The 16,872-nt window shown below is 36.6% G+C and overlaps 1 protein-coding gene and 3 pseudogenes across 1 annotated transcript; 2 read left to right on the forward strand and 2 right to left on the reverse strand.

Annotated features, from left to right (window-relative positions):
- Positions 1-6,740: 6,740 nt before the first annotated feature.
- Positions 6,741-7,883, reverse strand: LOC137723172 (GDP-fucose transporter 1 pseudogene; annotated as a pseudogene).
- A 550-nt stretch (positions 7,884-8,433) lies between these two features.
- Positions 8,434-9,384, forward strand: LOC148697250 (pentatricopeptide repeat-containing protein At4g21065-like). The gene is made up of 4 exons (XM_088693188.1): positions 8,434-8,682; positions 8,758-8,846; positions 9,009-9,057; positions 9,172-9,384. Exons 1-4 carry the CDS (start codon positions 8,434-8,436, stop codon positions 9,382-9,384), a joined length of 600 nt encoding a protein of 199 aa, XP_088549314.1.
- Positions 9,385-13,987: 4,603 nt separating this feature from the next.
- On the reverse strand, positions 13,988-15,247 carry LOC148697251 (GDP-fucose transporter 1 pseudogene; annotated as a pseudogene).
- Positions 15,248-15,723: 476 nt separating this feature from the next.
- On the forward strand, positions 15,724-16,739 carry LOC148697252 (pentatricopeptide repeat-containing protein At1g31430-like; annotated as a pseudogene).
- Positions 16,740-16,872: the final 133 nt, after the last annotated feature.

A 16,872-nucleotide genomic window follows, 5' to 3' on the forward strand; every position in this document is an offset into this window, starting at 1 on the left:
GGAGGCCATTTGAAATTTTTTTTTTCGCCAGGCACGCATCCCAACAACAAAAAATGGGGGTGGCCCGCTAGCGCAGGCACATTGAGATGATTAGATGGGAGGCCTCCAACAGTTAGTTTTCTAGACAGTTAGATTTCCAACGGTCAAAAAATTTTGAATTTGAAATTAATCTGGACCGTCCGATCCAGAGATCAACGATCCACATTTTTCCCCCATAAATAAATAAAAAAAGGCACAACTGTCAGAATTATGACCGTTGGCCACGTGTCAAGGTATAGGCTGTTGGATTTGAATTTTTTTCAAATCCAATGGTCCAGATTAATTACCTAAATTAAAATTGATAAAAAAAATAATTAAAAATTGTTTAAAAAATACATAAAAAATTTTAAAAATTAATTTATTTTTCCTATAAACACCTAACCCTCGTATTCCACCTTACACCACATTTCAATATTTTCAACAATGTTTACCAAAGCTTTCATATAATTTTTGAGAGAAAAAAATGACTACGTGGAAGCTCATCGAAGATCTTACTTTGTATGAATGCTGAGTTCACACTACTCATGACCTAATTACAGTTAATGAGATGGATAAGCGAGAAATGTGGAGTAAAATTATGAAGGAGTTTTGCGATGTACATGGAAAATATGCCAGAAGTAGTCAAGGTTTTCAAGGTCGTTGGAAAAAACTCAACGCAGCCTTTACTTGTTGGAAAAACGCCATCTCTCATGCTTCCGGTAATTTGCGTAGTGGGACAAGTTTAGCGGATCATGTGACAATATTTTTATTTATTTATTTATATGCATTCCACCCGCCTCAATATTTTAATTTATTTATTTGTGTTACACCCACATTTTATAATATTGTCTTATCCCACATTTATAGACACTACAAGCACAAGCATTCTATAATTTGAAGAACCAAAACAAATTATTCAACAAATATGAATGTTGGCAAATTGTCAAAGATTGCCCCAGATACAAAATTGTGGCAACCAGTCCAGAAGTTGTCACTCACGGCATGAGTCTACATAGTTCGCCAGAGGCAGACACGACTGAACAAGAAGGCGACACATTTGAAGAGACGGAAGGGACGCCTGAAAAAGTGCCGGAGACCCAACCGACTCGTCAATCCCTCTGGCCTCAAGGTAAAAAGGCATCAAAGAAAAAAAGTAGTTCTTCCAAAAATGACTACACTAAATATATGAACGAACTTGCTTGCCAAGGTGAACTGAACATGGCGTGGAAAAACGACTAGAAATGAGGAAAAAGATGCTACTATGGCAGCAATATTAGCAATTATTGAAAGACGTGATGCAGCGTCTGAGAGACAAAGAGAAATACTTAATCGAGAGAATGAGATGATTAGAGAAGTACTTAATCGAGAAAATGAGATGCTTAGAGAAGAAAGGATGGCTCAAGCAGATCGTGACACTATGAACAAGCCTCTAGTAAGACTATATCCAAATTCAAAATATTTTTGGACTTCGAAAAAAAGAGACGTGGTGTGAATGAGGTGTGCAAGAGATGCGGAAACAAGTCGATGGGGTTCTAGCTACACATATCCTAGCAACGAAGATCCTAGCACCACATATCCTAGCTCCACAGACTTTGTATAATTTCGTATTTTTTTTTAGTACTTTATGTAATTTCTTATTTATTTTTATTAATAGATGTAATTTCTTATTTATTATTCGTACTTTGTGTAATTTATTATTTATTTTTAAAACTTTATGTAATTTTAAATTTATTTTTGGAACTTTATTTAAACACATCAAATAAGATTACATAAATTCACCAAATAAACTTTAAAAAAAAAAACACCCAATTATTACATAACCTCACCAAATAAACTTTATAAAAAAAGCACACTAAATAAAATTTCATAAACTTAAAAAAAATACAATTTATTCTTCAACTAGAAGCTCATTTTAATTATCTTCACATTGTTACAATCCCCATTGCTGCTCAATCAAGTCATTATGGTGGCGTATGTGCTAGTATGGCTCTTGCACTAAAGTGTACCGCTCAAAGATCAATTCATTGTAATGTCCATCCCATTCTAACGGCTCATGTTGCACGGGATCTTCGGTCCAGTCATAAGCATAGTAGATACGTGTTTTTCAGTTGTTCATCGTATCCGACTCATATTCATCAACAACATCATAATCATACTCATCTTCCACAATCATGTTGTGGAGAATAATACACGTCATCATGATGGATTGAAGAGCCTTGACATCAAACATTCTAGCAGCAGCCCTGACAATCGCCCAGCGAGCTTGCAGAATACCAAAACAATGCTCCACATCCTTCCTACACCCCTCTTGAAATTTTGTGAAGTGTTTTTCTTTTTCACTATGTAGATGTGGGACTGTTTTGACAAACGTTGACCACCTTGGGTAAATGTCGTCTGCAAGGTAATATGGTCCGTCATATTTATGGCCATTAACCCAATATGTGCATCTCGGCGTTTTTCCTTGCAACAATTCGTCAAACACTGGAGATTAGGTAAGGACATTTAGGTTATTTGAGCTCCTGAAACACCAAAAAAGCATGCCAAATTCATGTATCAAATGAAGCCACCGCTTCCAAAATGATACTTTTGGCTTATTATTGTCGCCATAAGCTCCTTACCACGCACTTAGACAGTGTTTCCAAGTCCAGTGCATGCAGTCGATGCTTCCAATCATGCCAAGGAAGCCTTGCATCTCACCCTTCCTCAGAAGCCTTCGCATGTTCCTTGGCGTGGGTTTCCGAATGTACTCATTGGTGTAGAGCACTTCAATTGCAAAGCAAAACTGCATCAAGGACTCCATAATAGTTATTTTTCCCATCCTCGCGATCTCATCAACTTGGTATGTAGATGCTCCATATGCAAGCATTCGCAAAGCAGTCATAATTTTTTGCTTAGGAATAAGACCTAGAACATGAAAAGCATCATCTTTTTGCACAAAGTATGGATCATGGTTGCAAATAGTTTCCATGACATGTCTGGGTTTGGCTATCTGAACCATAACTTCCATGACACGGTGGGAATGTGAGGCCCTCTGTAACGCCCCGGCCCTGAAATTTTTTTTTTTCAGGGATTGATTTTGTTGATAGGCCCAATTTCAAATCATAGTTAATTTATTTTCATTAGTCACACTCCTCTAAGTCAATGATTTAGATTCTTACAAGCTATTCATATTTTCTTAAATGTCAAAACATAACATTAAATTAACAATTGAAAACACTATCATTAGTAGCATTCTCCAAATAGTTTCCTTCACCCCACGTGTAATTCATAAACATTAATCATTTACCAAAACATACAATTTCACTTCCAATTTAGAACCCTTTCCTTCTCTTAGGTCAAAATTCAATCTAAATATTAATTCTCAATTATTTAATCTCACTTATTTTATGGCTGCATCTAACGTCTCGTTAGACTGCCTACGTACCCTAAACAGGGATCAAACCATTCGTAGTTCACATTCTAAATTCTATTTCATAATCTTCACATTTTAAAATGACTAACACTTCATAAATTAAATCCAAACAATTGATTCACATCAAATATATTATAAATACGGGCTCAGAACATTGTAATTAGCTTAAAAAGAGCAATATCATTGTCTTAGCCACGCGCGCCACCGCAGGTGGCGGTCGGCTGCTCCGACTCACCGGAAAATTCATCTATTTTTTAAAATTCTCAAAAATTTCAGAAATAAAGATCTCAAAGAGTAGATCAAACTTTATACCTGCGGCCAAGTCCAGTTTGTCCGGGAAACCCCTCAAATTGGCCACGAACCGCCAAAACCCTTGTTTTGGGTGTTCTTGATTCAACTCCTCCAGTGATCCCCGCCCCAACCAATGGATGGGCTTTGTTCATAAGGTTGAGGTATGACTATGTGTGGTGTTTATGGGTGGAGTTAGCTTTAGATCATGGTGAATTTGAAGCCAACCCGTCACCCTTCCTCACTGTTTCTCTCGTAATCCTCCAAATTTTATTACATTTTCGGACTAAAATGGGAGAGAGATCGATTGGCCTTGAAGGAAGGCTCATTTTGACGCTAACCTCGCCGTCAACGGTGGTCGGAGTTAGGAGTTAGGTCTGGGTCGGGTCACGGTTTCACGGGTACCCATTTCCCCTGTATTTTCTCCTTTTCCTTCTCTCCCGTGCCCTCATTTCCTTCCCCTCCCATTGGTCCCAGTCCCTCATTTTTCTCTTCTTCCCTTTTAATCACAGCCACACACGTTGCACTCCCATTGCTCCACATTTTATGGAGCCTTCCCTCTTAATGCTAAAATGACTATTTCGTCCTCAAATTCTATCGTTAATAACCTCTTCGTTATAACTCCGTTTTGCGAACGGTTTGCGTCCACGCATTTGTGAGATCGAGCTCTATTTTAAAATATAAATTGTGACCTCGAATGGTCTACGGATTTTAAATAATTAACTTCCAAACTTCAAATTCGTAACCAGTTTAATTTAGAACTGATTTCAAATAAATTAATATGATTTCTTGAAAAATAACATAAAATCTCAATAATACAATTATGTGAATTATAATAATTTCCCAATTCTATCTTCATAACCATAAATCGATTTATTTTCGATTTTCTCCACATATTCATAATTATGAATATATTTCATATATTTAAGTATTCAGGGTATTACACCCTTTGCCTTCTATGGTCATCATCCTCATCCTCCTCCATTGCGAAAGTCTCATCTCCACCTCCACCTTCCTCGCGATTGATCAATTCTTCCTGTTGTGCCAACAATATTTTCTATTGCTCCTCAAACTGTTTATACACTCTCCTTGAAGAAGACATTGTAAAAAGAACTCAAGGTTTGAAAACGATGAAGAAGGATTTTGAGCTAAAAAGAATGATTGAGTTTGGTGTGAGGATGGATGTAGGGATGTAGGGTTTATATGGACAAAAAAATAAAGGATAAGGTTCTGGATAATGTCATGTGGCACTACGTGATTGGTTGAAAATCTTATCGAAATCTTGGCTAAATTATTGTAAACAGATAGTGACACGTGGGGCGTCGGGATTGATTGAAAATCTTATTGGAAATCTATCCCCAAAATAGTACATTCAGATAATGACACTTGGCGTGACAAGATTGGTTGAAAATCTTATCGCAATCTTGGCTAAACTATTGTAAACAGATAATGACACGAGACGCGTCGGGATTGGTTGAAAATCTTAGAGGAAATATATTCACAAAATAGTACGTTTGGATAATGACAAATGGCGTGACAAGATTGGTTAAAAATCCTATCCGAATTTAAAACTATTTTTTTATTTATTATTTTTTTTTAAAATTTAATAATATTTTAAATGGGCTGGGTGCCAGCACATTTTGTAGGGGTAGAGATCGTTTGTGCTAGCGTATTTTTTAGACTTTGTGCCAACACATTTTTTAGGGGTGGAGATGCATTTGACCTATTACTATTCATTAGGGTCTATCACTGTTCACTGAGTGAATTAAATGGGCTGAATGCTTGCGTATTTTTTTAGGGGTGGAGTTGCTCTTAGAATATGCAAAAGTTAATTTCCCACAATACAGAATTGGTTATTAAAAGGGGAATTGAAGTCTCTAACTTTGGACGAATCAGTTGGATAAAGCTATGTCATATTTGACATTTTCGAGGTTTTTGTTTTCATATGATGTCCTTGATTCCTCGCTTTTACCTCCCATGAACCTCGCATAATCCTTTTTCATTCCTCACGTTTTCATATACTTTCTTTCTATCTCTAGAAACAAATCAAAACTAAAAACTAAAAAAGAAATAGTTATCAAATTGACAAAGAAATTCGTAAGATTCGATCCAGAAGGAGCAAACACACAGGCTCTGCCCAGGCCTAGTGCGGGCAGGGCGACCGTCCGGGGTCCAAAAAAATTGGGGGCACCAAAATTATTAGAGTGGTATATATGTTTTTACAAGAGTATAAATTTATAAAATTTGGTTTAGTGATAAAAAAAATTTAACTAGAACTGATAGTTTTGTTGTTTAAAAGTAATGAGGTGGTCGTAGGTTCAAAACACCATGTGTTTATTTACATTCCAATTTTTGCAAATTTCTTTTCATAACAATATAAATTTATAAAATTTGGCTAAATGATCAAGAAGTCTAATTAGAAACGATGGTTTTTGTTGTTTAAATTAACGAGAGGTCCTAAGTTTGAAATGCTATGTGCATGTTTTTTTCTTTTTTTTATTTACAAATTTTACAAATTTTTGTTTGGTTGTTAATTTATTTACTAGCTAGTAGTTATGTGGGTTGCTATTTTTAAATATCTGTTCCAATTCAAGTCGAATCTTCAACAAAGAGTAATGCGTAGACTAAATTTTTAGACCAAATTTTCAGATAATATTATGTGTCATCAAAATCTTTAATTGAATGTTCATTTATTACTTAAACATTTCCTTAAAGACTCGAAAACATTATTATTATTTTTTTTACGAGATTAGTAAATAAGAAAAAATACACAATTTATACAAAAACACTTTAAAAGTTCATATGGAAAACAAAACTCATAATCTATCTATTTGTAAGCCCGAAATTTTTTGGTTTCCTTCTCTCAATACAAAATAAATTAGTTATTCTGTGTTCCTAAATTATTGAGTTTGAAATGGTTTTCTAAATATAATTTTATCAATATTTTACGTGTGAAAACAAATAATTTTTTTTATATGAATTGAGGGCACATTTTTTGACATCACCCGGGCCTCTAAAATCCCTAGATTGACCTTGCAAACACATCAGAACACTCTCCACTAATAATCCAAAACGGTAGAGCCATCATCTGTCACAAATGATTGTTGTACAACACAAAAACCCAAGCATTCAAACCGACGACATTCGTGAACATATGCTTAATATAAACCATCTTAGTTGCAATGGTCACCAAATCGGCAAACGCCCACGAATACGCAGTCGAACTAAAACCCCAATCGCTGGCCACATAACCAACAGCTCCACCCAAAATGATCAACAACGATACAAAGGTAAGCTTAGACGGGATTGGCTGCTTCCTAAACGCAGTATCCGCCAGCGCAACCAAAGGGGGCGTGCAGGATCTAAACACTACAAACGTATCCACATTCGCATGGCGAAGAAGATTGGTGTTGATAAAGATAGCAAGGTAAAACACAAGTGCAGCGGGCAAAAACGTCTTGGCCGTCTGCCATGTGAAGGGATCGTGGTGCAAAAATCCTGACTTTCCCAAACCCCAAACTCCCAAAGCAGATGTAAGGTACTGCAATGCAGTCAAAAGGCCAGGGTAGTTGAATTTGGTAATGGCAAACTTGTTTATCACGGCTAACAAGCTAGAACAGAGAGCATCCCCAATCACAAGACTGCTAGTAGCAAAATACGGCTTAGCAGAATCAACTTTAATCGCAGACATTGTCACTAACTAAAGTACCAATTCGAATTCAGAGCAAAAAATATCGAGCAGATCTTCAAAATTTCAAGAGCTATATGTACAGTGAAAGGCTACACTAACAGAGGCAAGTGAAAGAAATCGAAGACGTGAACACTTCATAGAGAAATCTGAGATATGGGTTTTGAAGATTATGCCGATCTACTATTTGGGTTTGAAATTAATGCATTAAACGACAATTGAATCGGTTGAATGGAAAGCTATGAAAGAATTGAACATCACCGACATGCAGAAAAGCTCGGATCTTTGAGCGAAACGAAGACGACGACGGGGTTGCGGCGGAGGCCGAGATCTAGGAAGGAGCTCCGGCGAGCTCAGAGGAGCGAAATGAAATTTCTAAGGCGTTGCAGAGCAGAAAGACTGGTGGAGTGGAGAAACAACATTGAAATTTCTACGGCGTTAAGATTTTGTTCTTGTACAAGGGAGTGTGTTGAAGACTTTTTGGTTTTTCAGTCGAGTATTGAATTCACCACCTAGTTATTTAAAGGGAAATTGAAGCCTAAAAAAATAGGACAACAATGAAAGATAATTTGTAAATTTGTTTAACTTTTCCTCAAACAACTCCAATATGCTTTTCTATAAAAACTATACAGGTTTAATCTCACAGTCCAACTAAAACTCAATCACATGACAACTCAGTAATATAGTCTGATGATATTCCTCTTTATTTGGAAATGAGAGGGCTTAGTTTTGAATTTCGTGGATGACGAATTTTATATCAAATTAAATTACTCATTATATAGCTTAGCCAAATTCTTCCTCTCCTAATATAAAAATATCAATGTAGCAATAAAAAAACAAAACCCGGTCACATAAACATGATTTCCTGAATGAATGCATATGATTTTTACCTCAGCTTCTCAACCTCCTAGTGGTGAGGATGCGCGTATGAACATAGGTTGGAATGAACCTCCTTGTAAACCAATGAAAATAACCAATCTCCTTCTCAACCTCCTGCAACCAAGACAGAGCCGCCGTCAACAAGCTCATGATTTTCTGCACCGACACATCTCTCGGAAACTTTGATTACGCCAAGAAAGTCTTCCGTTTCATCAAAGATCCATGCTTGTTTGTTTACGATGTGATGATCAAGGCGTTTGCCAAAAGGAGTAGTTTCAGAAGCGCCGTTGAGCTCTTCCGGTGGCTGAGAGAGGAGGGATTGTGCCCCTATAATTTTACCTACCCATTTGTTTCAAAAGCCATTGGATGCTTGGGAGAGGTTCGGGAAGGTGAAAAGGTTCGTGTGTTTGTGGTAAAAACTGGAATTGGGTTTGCTGGTATGTGTGCAACGCTTATTGACATGAATGCATAGTTGGGCATGGTTGAGAGTTTCAAGCAGGTGTTTGATGAAATACCCGAGAGAAACATGCTTTGTTGGAACTTGAAAGTTACGATTTCGAGGTATGTTAGGTGCAGGAGGTTTGAGGAGGCTTTGGATATGTTTCGGAGGATGTCATGTGAGAGCAACGAGAAGCCCAATGAAACTACGGTTGTAACCACCATTTAGGCTTGAACAACATTGAAAACTTTGGATCTTGGTAATGAAATTCATGAATATGTTAGAAGTGAACTTGGATTCACTACTAGAACTGGAAATGTGGTTGTTGAATATGTATGTAAAACGTGGTTATTTGATTGAAGGCCGAAGAATTTGTAATGGGTATACAATACAAGCAAAGAATGGGGTTGCAAGGAATGGCAAGACAAGCGAAGCAAAAATGTGCAGATTGGCATGAAGCCTGATGATTTCACCTTCATTGTTGTCTTAACTGACTGCGTTCACAGAGGGTTGGTAGATGAGGGTTGTGATTCTTCAACTCCAATAGAAAGATATATGAGATTGAGCGAGGTTAGAACACTATGGTTGCCTGATCGACCTTCTTGGTCGTACCAGACTGCTAGACGAAGCAGAGGAGTTAATAGAAAGGGTTCCAAGTGAGATTATAGTCCTGATTTCTATATGTTTGCATCCATGGTCAGTAACTGCACATTTCAATCTAAAATTTTGATTTAGGACTGAAAAAGTCAAAATATGATGCTAATAATTTCATGAATGAGGAATTCGATACTAAATTAACCTAAAAATGAGAGAGAGAGATATACGTTATGTTGCAAAGTTTGATAATGCCTTTATTATTGGGTTTAGATGAGATAACGGGGTGCAAAGACTAAACCTAGGTCTAATTGGACTAATAAATGTTTAGATGTTCGGAAAATCTCATTGTCCTTATCTAAAATGCTATCATTTCGTTACTTTTTTATTTATTTTTTTGCTAGTCAGAGCATATTTTCACTAGAACAGAGATTGGCTGCTGAAAAATCAGCAGAAGCCAAGCTTTCTCCTTTTCACTATGCTAGCTACTTTGTTGACCCTAGCTGTCGTCCAGTAAATATGCTTACCAGCTCTTACCTATAAAACGGAATTACGCTTAGAATTTGAACCTACGACATTGAGATTTGGAGACATACATTGTACCCGACTAAACTAAGAGAGCTTTCTTATCACAGGAAATACAAAGAGTGATGGTCCACACACAAATGAAAATTAAAAAAAAAAAACAAAAGCGATTTGAATTTGATTGCACTTTTCGTTCTCTCTTTCGTTCCTTCTTCCATGAACTTCGCATCATCCTTTTACATTGCTCACTTCTCCATATACTTTTCCTCCATCTCTAAATTAAAAAATAAATAAATCTAAAAATAAAAAATAAAATGCTTATCGAATTGACCGATATTTTGATTTAATTACAACAACAAAAATCTGAACTGTGCTCTTACTTATTTGGTTCCACAAGAGAATACAAATTTTTGTATCTTCTTAATTATAGTAATTTATACTAATATTCCATTTGAAGACTTGTACCACCTGAGGCTGCATACTAATACCATATGAAGGCAAGATTATTCAATGCTAATCCTTGAAAATGAAATTCAAGAAATTTAATCATTTGGCCTGTTGTCATTCCTTTTACAAAACCAGTTTTAGAGTTTATAAATTAATAGAATTGATAGACTCATCATTTATCAACCGAATTTGCTTTCAAATTTCAACAGACGATTCATAAATATCATTAGAAATAAATAATGTTATTAGGTTTTTCCTTTTTCTGGCTGCGGACATAGTACGTATTTTGCAAGGCCACCCTGACATACACACATTAGGCTACGCGTCGCAGGACAAACATGTAGATGAAGATAACTTCAGAAGAAAAAGAGCCCTGTAAATACAAATTATTTATAATTAGGTTTACTATATTGTTATATATGTGACCACTGACCATAGAATATAATAGTCTTCATTACAAAACTTGAGCTAACTCTAGCTATGCTAATTAAGTTAATAACAAGTAGTACTAGTCTCTCTATACTTATGCACCCGGAGCAAAATCATAGTCAACGTCATCATCATCGCCATCGCCATCATCCCCATCCCTTTCTGAGTATGTTACCGACGAAAGATCATCCTTTAAATATTATATTATTCAGCTAAACAATAAGATTTTAACAATGCTAATCAATCACTAATTTATTACTCATTTAATTGATTTTTTGTAAAATTAATCTTAAAGGATGAAGAGTCGTACTATATCATCGTTACCATTTATTTTTCGGCTGCCCCTTAAGATTAATTTTGTAATGTTCTTTAAGATTAATTTTGTAAGATGATTTTAGCCCAAGACGTACATGTTAAATATTATTATTTAATGTGTCCATAATTGACTGATGGAGATAGTTTTATTCTTATTTGTTTCTTTAGGAGGGAAATTTCTAAGGCGTTACAGAGCAGAGAGACTGGTGGAGTGGAGAAATAGCATTGAAATTTCTACGGCGTTAAGATTTTGTTCTTGTAGGAGGGAGCGTTTTGAAGACTCTTTCAAACAAGTAAGATATATTTAATGTCTGCTCTAATTTGTTGAAGATCCTTGCAGATTTATAATAATTTCATGGCTAAATAGCCAAAATGGTATCTGAGATTTGCATAATCAATAGAAATGGTTACTGAGATTAAAAATAAATATACATGATCCCTGAGATTATCCACTATTCATGATTTTGTTATTCCCGTTAAAAACTCTTTGGGCAATTTTCAAAGCTTCGTAACTCAATCGATTCTTAACCAAATTCGATCCATAATATATCAAAATGAAGATAGGAAAGTGTAGAGCAAGATTATACCTATTTGGAAGCCCAATGGTTGCCGGAGATTGCCGAAAATAGCCTGAAATGTGACTGGTCCGTGGGAAAATTGAAAAATTCGCCAGAAACTGGGTAAATTTTAAACGTTTATAATTTCTTCAATACTCAACAAAATCGAGTGATTCGAAAACGAAAATCATACTTCTTGACGAGACGAAGAGAATGGTACATTTCTCGACCACTAACTCGCCGTGGTTTGGCAAGAAAACGGCTCAAAAGTGGCTAACTCTCCATCAAAATCTATAAATTTATGAATCTATTAAAATCTTTTAAAATCTCAATTGAATTCACTCTCCTAGTTATTTAAAGGGAAATTAAAGCCTAACAAATAGGACAACAATGAAAGATAATTTGTAAATTTGTTAAACTTTTCCTCGAATAACTCAAATGTGCTTTTCGATAAAAACTATACAGATTTGATCTCACAGCCCAACTAAAACTTAATCACATAGCAACTCAGTACTACAATCCGGTGATATTGTTCTCTACTTGAAAGTGATAAGTATTAGGTTTGAATCTCGTGGATGACAAATTCAATACCAAATTAAGTTGCTCATTATGTGACTTAATCGAACTCCTCATTCCCTTAATATAAAAATATCAATGTACCAATAACAAAAAATATAACTCAGTCACATAAACATGTTTCCTGAATGAATGCATATGATTTTTACCTTAAGAAGTTCACGAAATCAGCTTCTCAACCTCTTGGTGGTGAGGATGTGCGTATGAACATAGGTTCGAATGAACTACCTTGTAAACCAATCTCCTTCTCAACCTCCTGCAACCAAGACAGAGCCGCCATCAACAAGCTCATGATTTTCTGCACCGACCCATCTCTCGGAAACTTTGATTACACCAAGAAAGTCTTTCGTTTCATCAAAGATCCGTGCTTGTTTGTTTACGATGTAATGATCAAGGCGTTTGCCAAAAGGAGTAGTTCAGAAGCGCCGTTGAGCTCTTTCGGCGGCTGAGAGATGAGGGATTGTGCCCTTATAATTTTACCTACCCATTTGTTTTAAAGCCATTGGATGCTTGGGATAGGTTTGGGAAGGTGAAAAGGTTCGTGTGTTTGTGGTAAAAACTGGAATTGGGTTTGATGGTATGTGTGTAACTCGCTCATTGACATGAATGCGTAATTGGGCATGGTTGAGAGTTTCAAGCAGGTGTTTGATGAAATACCCGAGAGAAACAGGCTTTGTTGGAACTTGGAACGTTACGATTTTGAGGTATGTTAGGTGCAGGAGGTTTGAGGAGGCTAGCTTTGGATATGTTTCGGAGGATGTCATGTGAGAGCAACAAGAAGCCCGATGAAGCTACGGTTGTAACCACCATTTCAGCTTGAACAGCATCGAAAACTTTGGAGCTTGGTAAAGAAATTCATGAATATGTTAGAAGTGAACTTGGATTCACTACTAGAACTGGAAATGTGGTGGTTGAATATGTATGTAAAACGTGGTTATTTGATTAAAGGCCGGAGAATTTGTAATGGTTATACAATACAACCGTTTTAACGAGGCAGTGGCTCTATTCCAAGAGATGCAAACTAAAAGAGTTAAAGGGGATAAATTTACAGGGGTTGGTCTCCTCACAGGCTATGCTCTGTTGGGAGCATTAGAGCAAGGGGAATGGAGTCACGGGTACATCGAATATAACAGAATTAAAAATTGATGCAGCTGTTAATACCGCGGTTATAGAAATGTATGCAAAATGTTGGAGCATAGACAAATTTTTTGGGCTTCAATCATTTATGGGGTTGCAAGGAATGGCAAGACAAGCAAGGGAATCGAGTTGTTCTCCTTCATTGTTGTCTTAACTGACTGCGTTCACAGAGGGTTCACAGAGGGTTGTCTTAACTGAAATGCTATGTGCATGTTTTTTTCTTTTTTTTATTTACAAATTTTACAAATTTTTGTTTGGTTGTTAATTTATTTACTAGCTAGTAGTTATTTGGGTTGCTATTTTTAAATATCCGTTCCAATTCAAGTCGAATCTTCAACAAAGAGTAATGCGTAGACTAAATTTTTAGACCAAATTTGCAGATAATATTATGTGTCATCAAAATATTTAATTGAATGTTCATTCATTACTTAAACGTTTCCTTAAAGACTCGAAAACATTATTATTATTTTTTTACGAGATTAGTAAATAAGAAAAAAATACACAATTTATACAAAAACACTTTAAAAGTTCATATAGAAAATAAAACTCATAATCTATCTATTTGTAAGCCCGAAATTTTTTGGTTTCCTTCTCTCAATACAAAATAAATTAGTTCTTCCGTGTTTCTAAATTATTGAGTTTGAAGTGTTTTTCTAAATATAATTTTATCGATGTTTTACGTGTGAAAACAAATAATTTTTTTTATATGAAGTGAAGACACATTTTTTAGTGTCACCCGAGCCTCAAAAATCTCTACACTGACCTTGCAAACACATCAGAACACTCTCCACTAATAATCCAAAACGGTAGAGCCATCATCTGTAACAAATGATTGTTGTACAACACAAAACCCCAAGCATTCAAACCGACATTCGTGAACATATGCTTAATATAAACCATCTTAGTTGCAATGGTCACCAAATCGGTAAACGCCCACGATTACGCAGTCGAACTTAAACCCGAATCGGTGGCCACATAACCAACAGCTCCACCCAAAATGATCAACAACGATACAAAGGTAAGCTTAGACGGGATTGGCTGCTTCCTAAACGCAGTATCCGCCAGCGCAACCAAAAGGGGCGTGCAGGATCTAAACACTACAAACGTATCCACATTCGCATGGCGAAGAAGATTGGTGTTGATAAAGATAGCAAGGTAAAACACAAGTGCAGCGGGCAAAAACGTCTTGGCCGTCTGCCATGTGAAGGGATCGTGGTGCAAAAATCCTGACTTTCCCAAACCCCAAACTCCCAAAGCAGATGTAAGGTACTGCAATGCAGTCAAAAGGCCAGGGTAGTTGAATTTGGTAATGGCAAACTTGTTTATCACGGCTAACAAGCTAGAACAGAGAGCATCCCCAATCACAAGACTGCTAGTAGCGAAATACGGCTTAGCAGAATCGACTTTAATCGCAGACATTGTCACTAACTAAAGTACCAATTCGAATTCAGAGCAAAAAATATCGAGCAGATCTTCAAAATTTCAAGAGCTATATGTACAGTGAAGGGCTACACTAACAGAGGCAAGTGAAAGAAATCGAAGACGTGAACACTTCATAGAGAAATCTGAGATATGGGTTTTGAAAATTATGCCGATCTACTATTTGGGTTTGAAATTAATGCATTAAACGACAATTGAATCGGTTGAATGGAAAGCTATGGAAGAATTGAACATCACCGACATGCAGAAAAGCTCGGATCTTTGAGCGAAACGAAGAGGATGACGGGGTTGCGGCGGAGGCCGAGATCTAGGAAGGAGCTCCGGCGAGCTCAGAGGAGCGAAGTGAAATTTCTAAGGCGTTGCAGAGCAGAAAGACTGGTGGAGTGGAGAAATAACACTGAAATTTCTACGGCGTTAAGATTTTGTTCTTGTACAAGGGAGAGTGTTGAAGACTTTTTGGTTTTTCAATCGAGTAGGACATTGAAATATCTCAAAATGTCAATTGAATTCACCACCTAATTATTTAAAGGCAAATTGAAGCCTAAAAAAATAGGACAACAATGAAAGATAATTTGTAAATTTGTTTAACTTTTCCTAGAACAACTTAAATATGCTTTTCTATAAAAACTATACAGATTTAATTTCATAGTCCAACTAAAACTCAATCACATGACAACTCAGTAATACAGTCTGATGATATTCCTCTCTATTTGAAAATGAGAGGTCTTAGTTTTGAATCTCGTGAATGACGAATTTGATATCAAATTAAGTTGTTCATTATGTGACTTAGCCAAATTCTTCCTCTCCTAATATAAAAATATCAATGTAGCAATAAAAAAACAAAACCCGGTCACATAAACATGATTTCCTGAATGAATGCATATGATTTTTACCTCAGCTTCTCAACCTCCTAGTGGTGAGGATGCGCGTATGAACATAGGTTGGAATGAACCTCCTTGTAAACCAATCAAAATAACCAATCTCCTTCTCAACCTCCTGCAACCAAGACAAAGCCACCGTCAATAAGCTCATGATTTTCTGCACCGACACATCTCTCGGAAACTTTGATTACGCCGAGAAAGTCTTCCGTTTCATCAAAGATCCGTGCTTGTTTGTTTACGATGTGATGATCAAGGCGTTTGCCAAAAGGAGTAGTTTCGGAAGCGCCGTTGAGCTCTTCCGGCGGCTGAGAGATGAGGGATTGTGCCCCTATAATTTTACCTTCCCATTTGTTTCAAAAGCCATTGGATGCTTAGGAGAGGTTCGGGAAGGTGAAAAGGTTCGTGTGTTTGTGGTAAAAACTGGAATTGGGTTTGCTGGTATGTGTGCAACGCTCATTGACATGAATGCATAGTTGGGCATGGTTGAGAGTTTCAAGCAGGTGTTTGATGAAATACCCGAAAGAAACAGGCTTTGTTGGAACTTGAACGTTACGATTTCGAGGTATGTTAGGTGCGGTTGTAACCACCATTTAGGTTTGAGGAGGCTTTGGATATGTTTCGGAGGATGTCATGTGAGAGCAATGAGAAGCCCGATGAAGCTACGGTTGTAACCACCATTTAGGCTTGAACAACATCGAAAACTTTGGAGCTTGGTAATGAAATTCATGAATATGTTAGAAGTGAACTTGGATTCACTACTAGAACTGGAAATGTGGTTGTTGAATATGTATGTAAAACGTGGTTATTTGATTGAAGGCCGAAGAATTTGTAATGGGTATACAATACAAGCAAAGAATGGGGTTGCAAGGAATGGCAAGACAAGCGAAGGAAAAATGTGCAAATTGGCATGAAGCCTGATGATTTCACCTTCATTGTTGTCTTAACTGACTGCGTTCACAGAGGGTTGGTAGATGAGGGTTGTGATTCTTCAACTCCAATAGAAAGATATATGAGATTGAGCGAGGTTAGAACAATATGGTTGCCTGATCGACCTTCTTGGCCGTACCAGACTGCTCGACGAAGCAGAGGAGTTAATAGAAAGGGTTCCAAGTGAGATTATAGTCCCGATTTCTATATGTTTGCATCCATGGTCAGTAACTGCACATTTCAATCTAAAATTTTGATTTAGGACTGAAAAACTCAAAATATGATGCTAATAATTTCATGAATAAGGAATTCGATACTAA

Source organism: Pyrus communis, chromosome 4 (assembly GCF_041283825.1).
Source record: "Pyrus communis isolate YQ-2024b chromosome 4, ASM4128382v1, whole genome shotgun sequence".
Lineage (NCBI taxonomy): Eukaryota > Viridiplantae > Streptophyta > Magnoliopsida > Rosales > Rosaceae > Pyrus > Pyrus communis.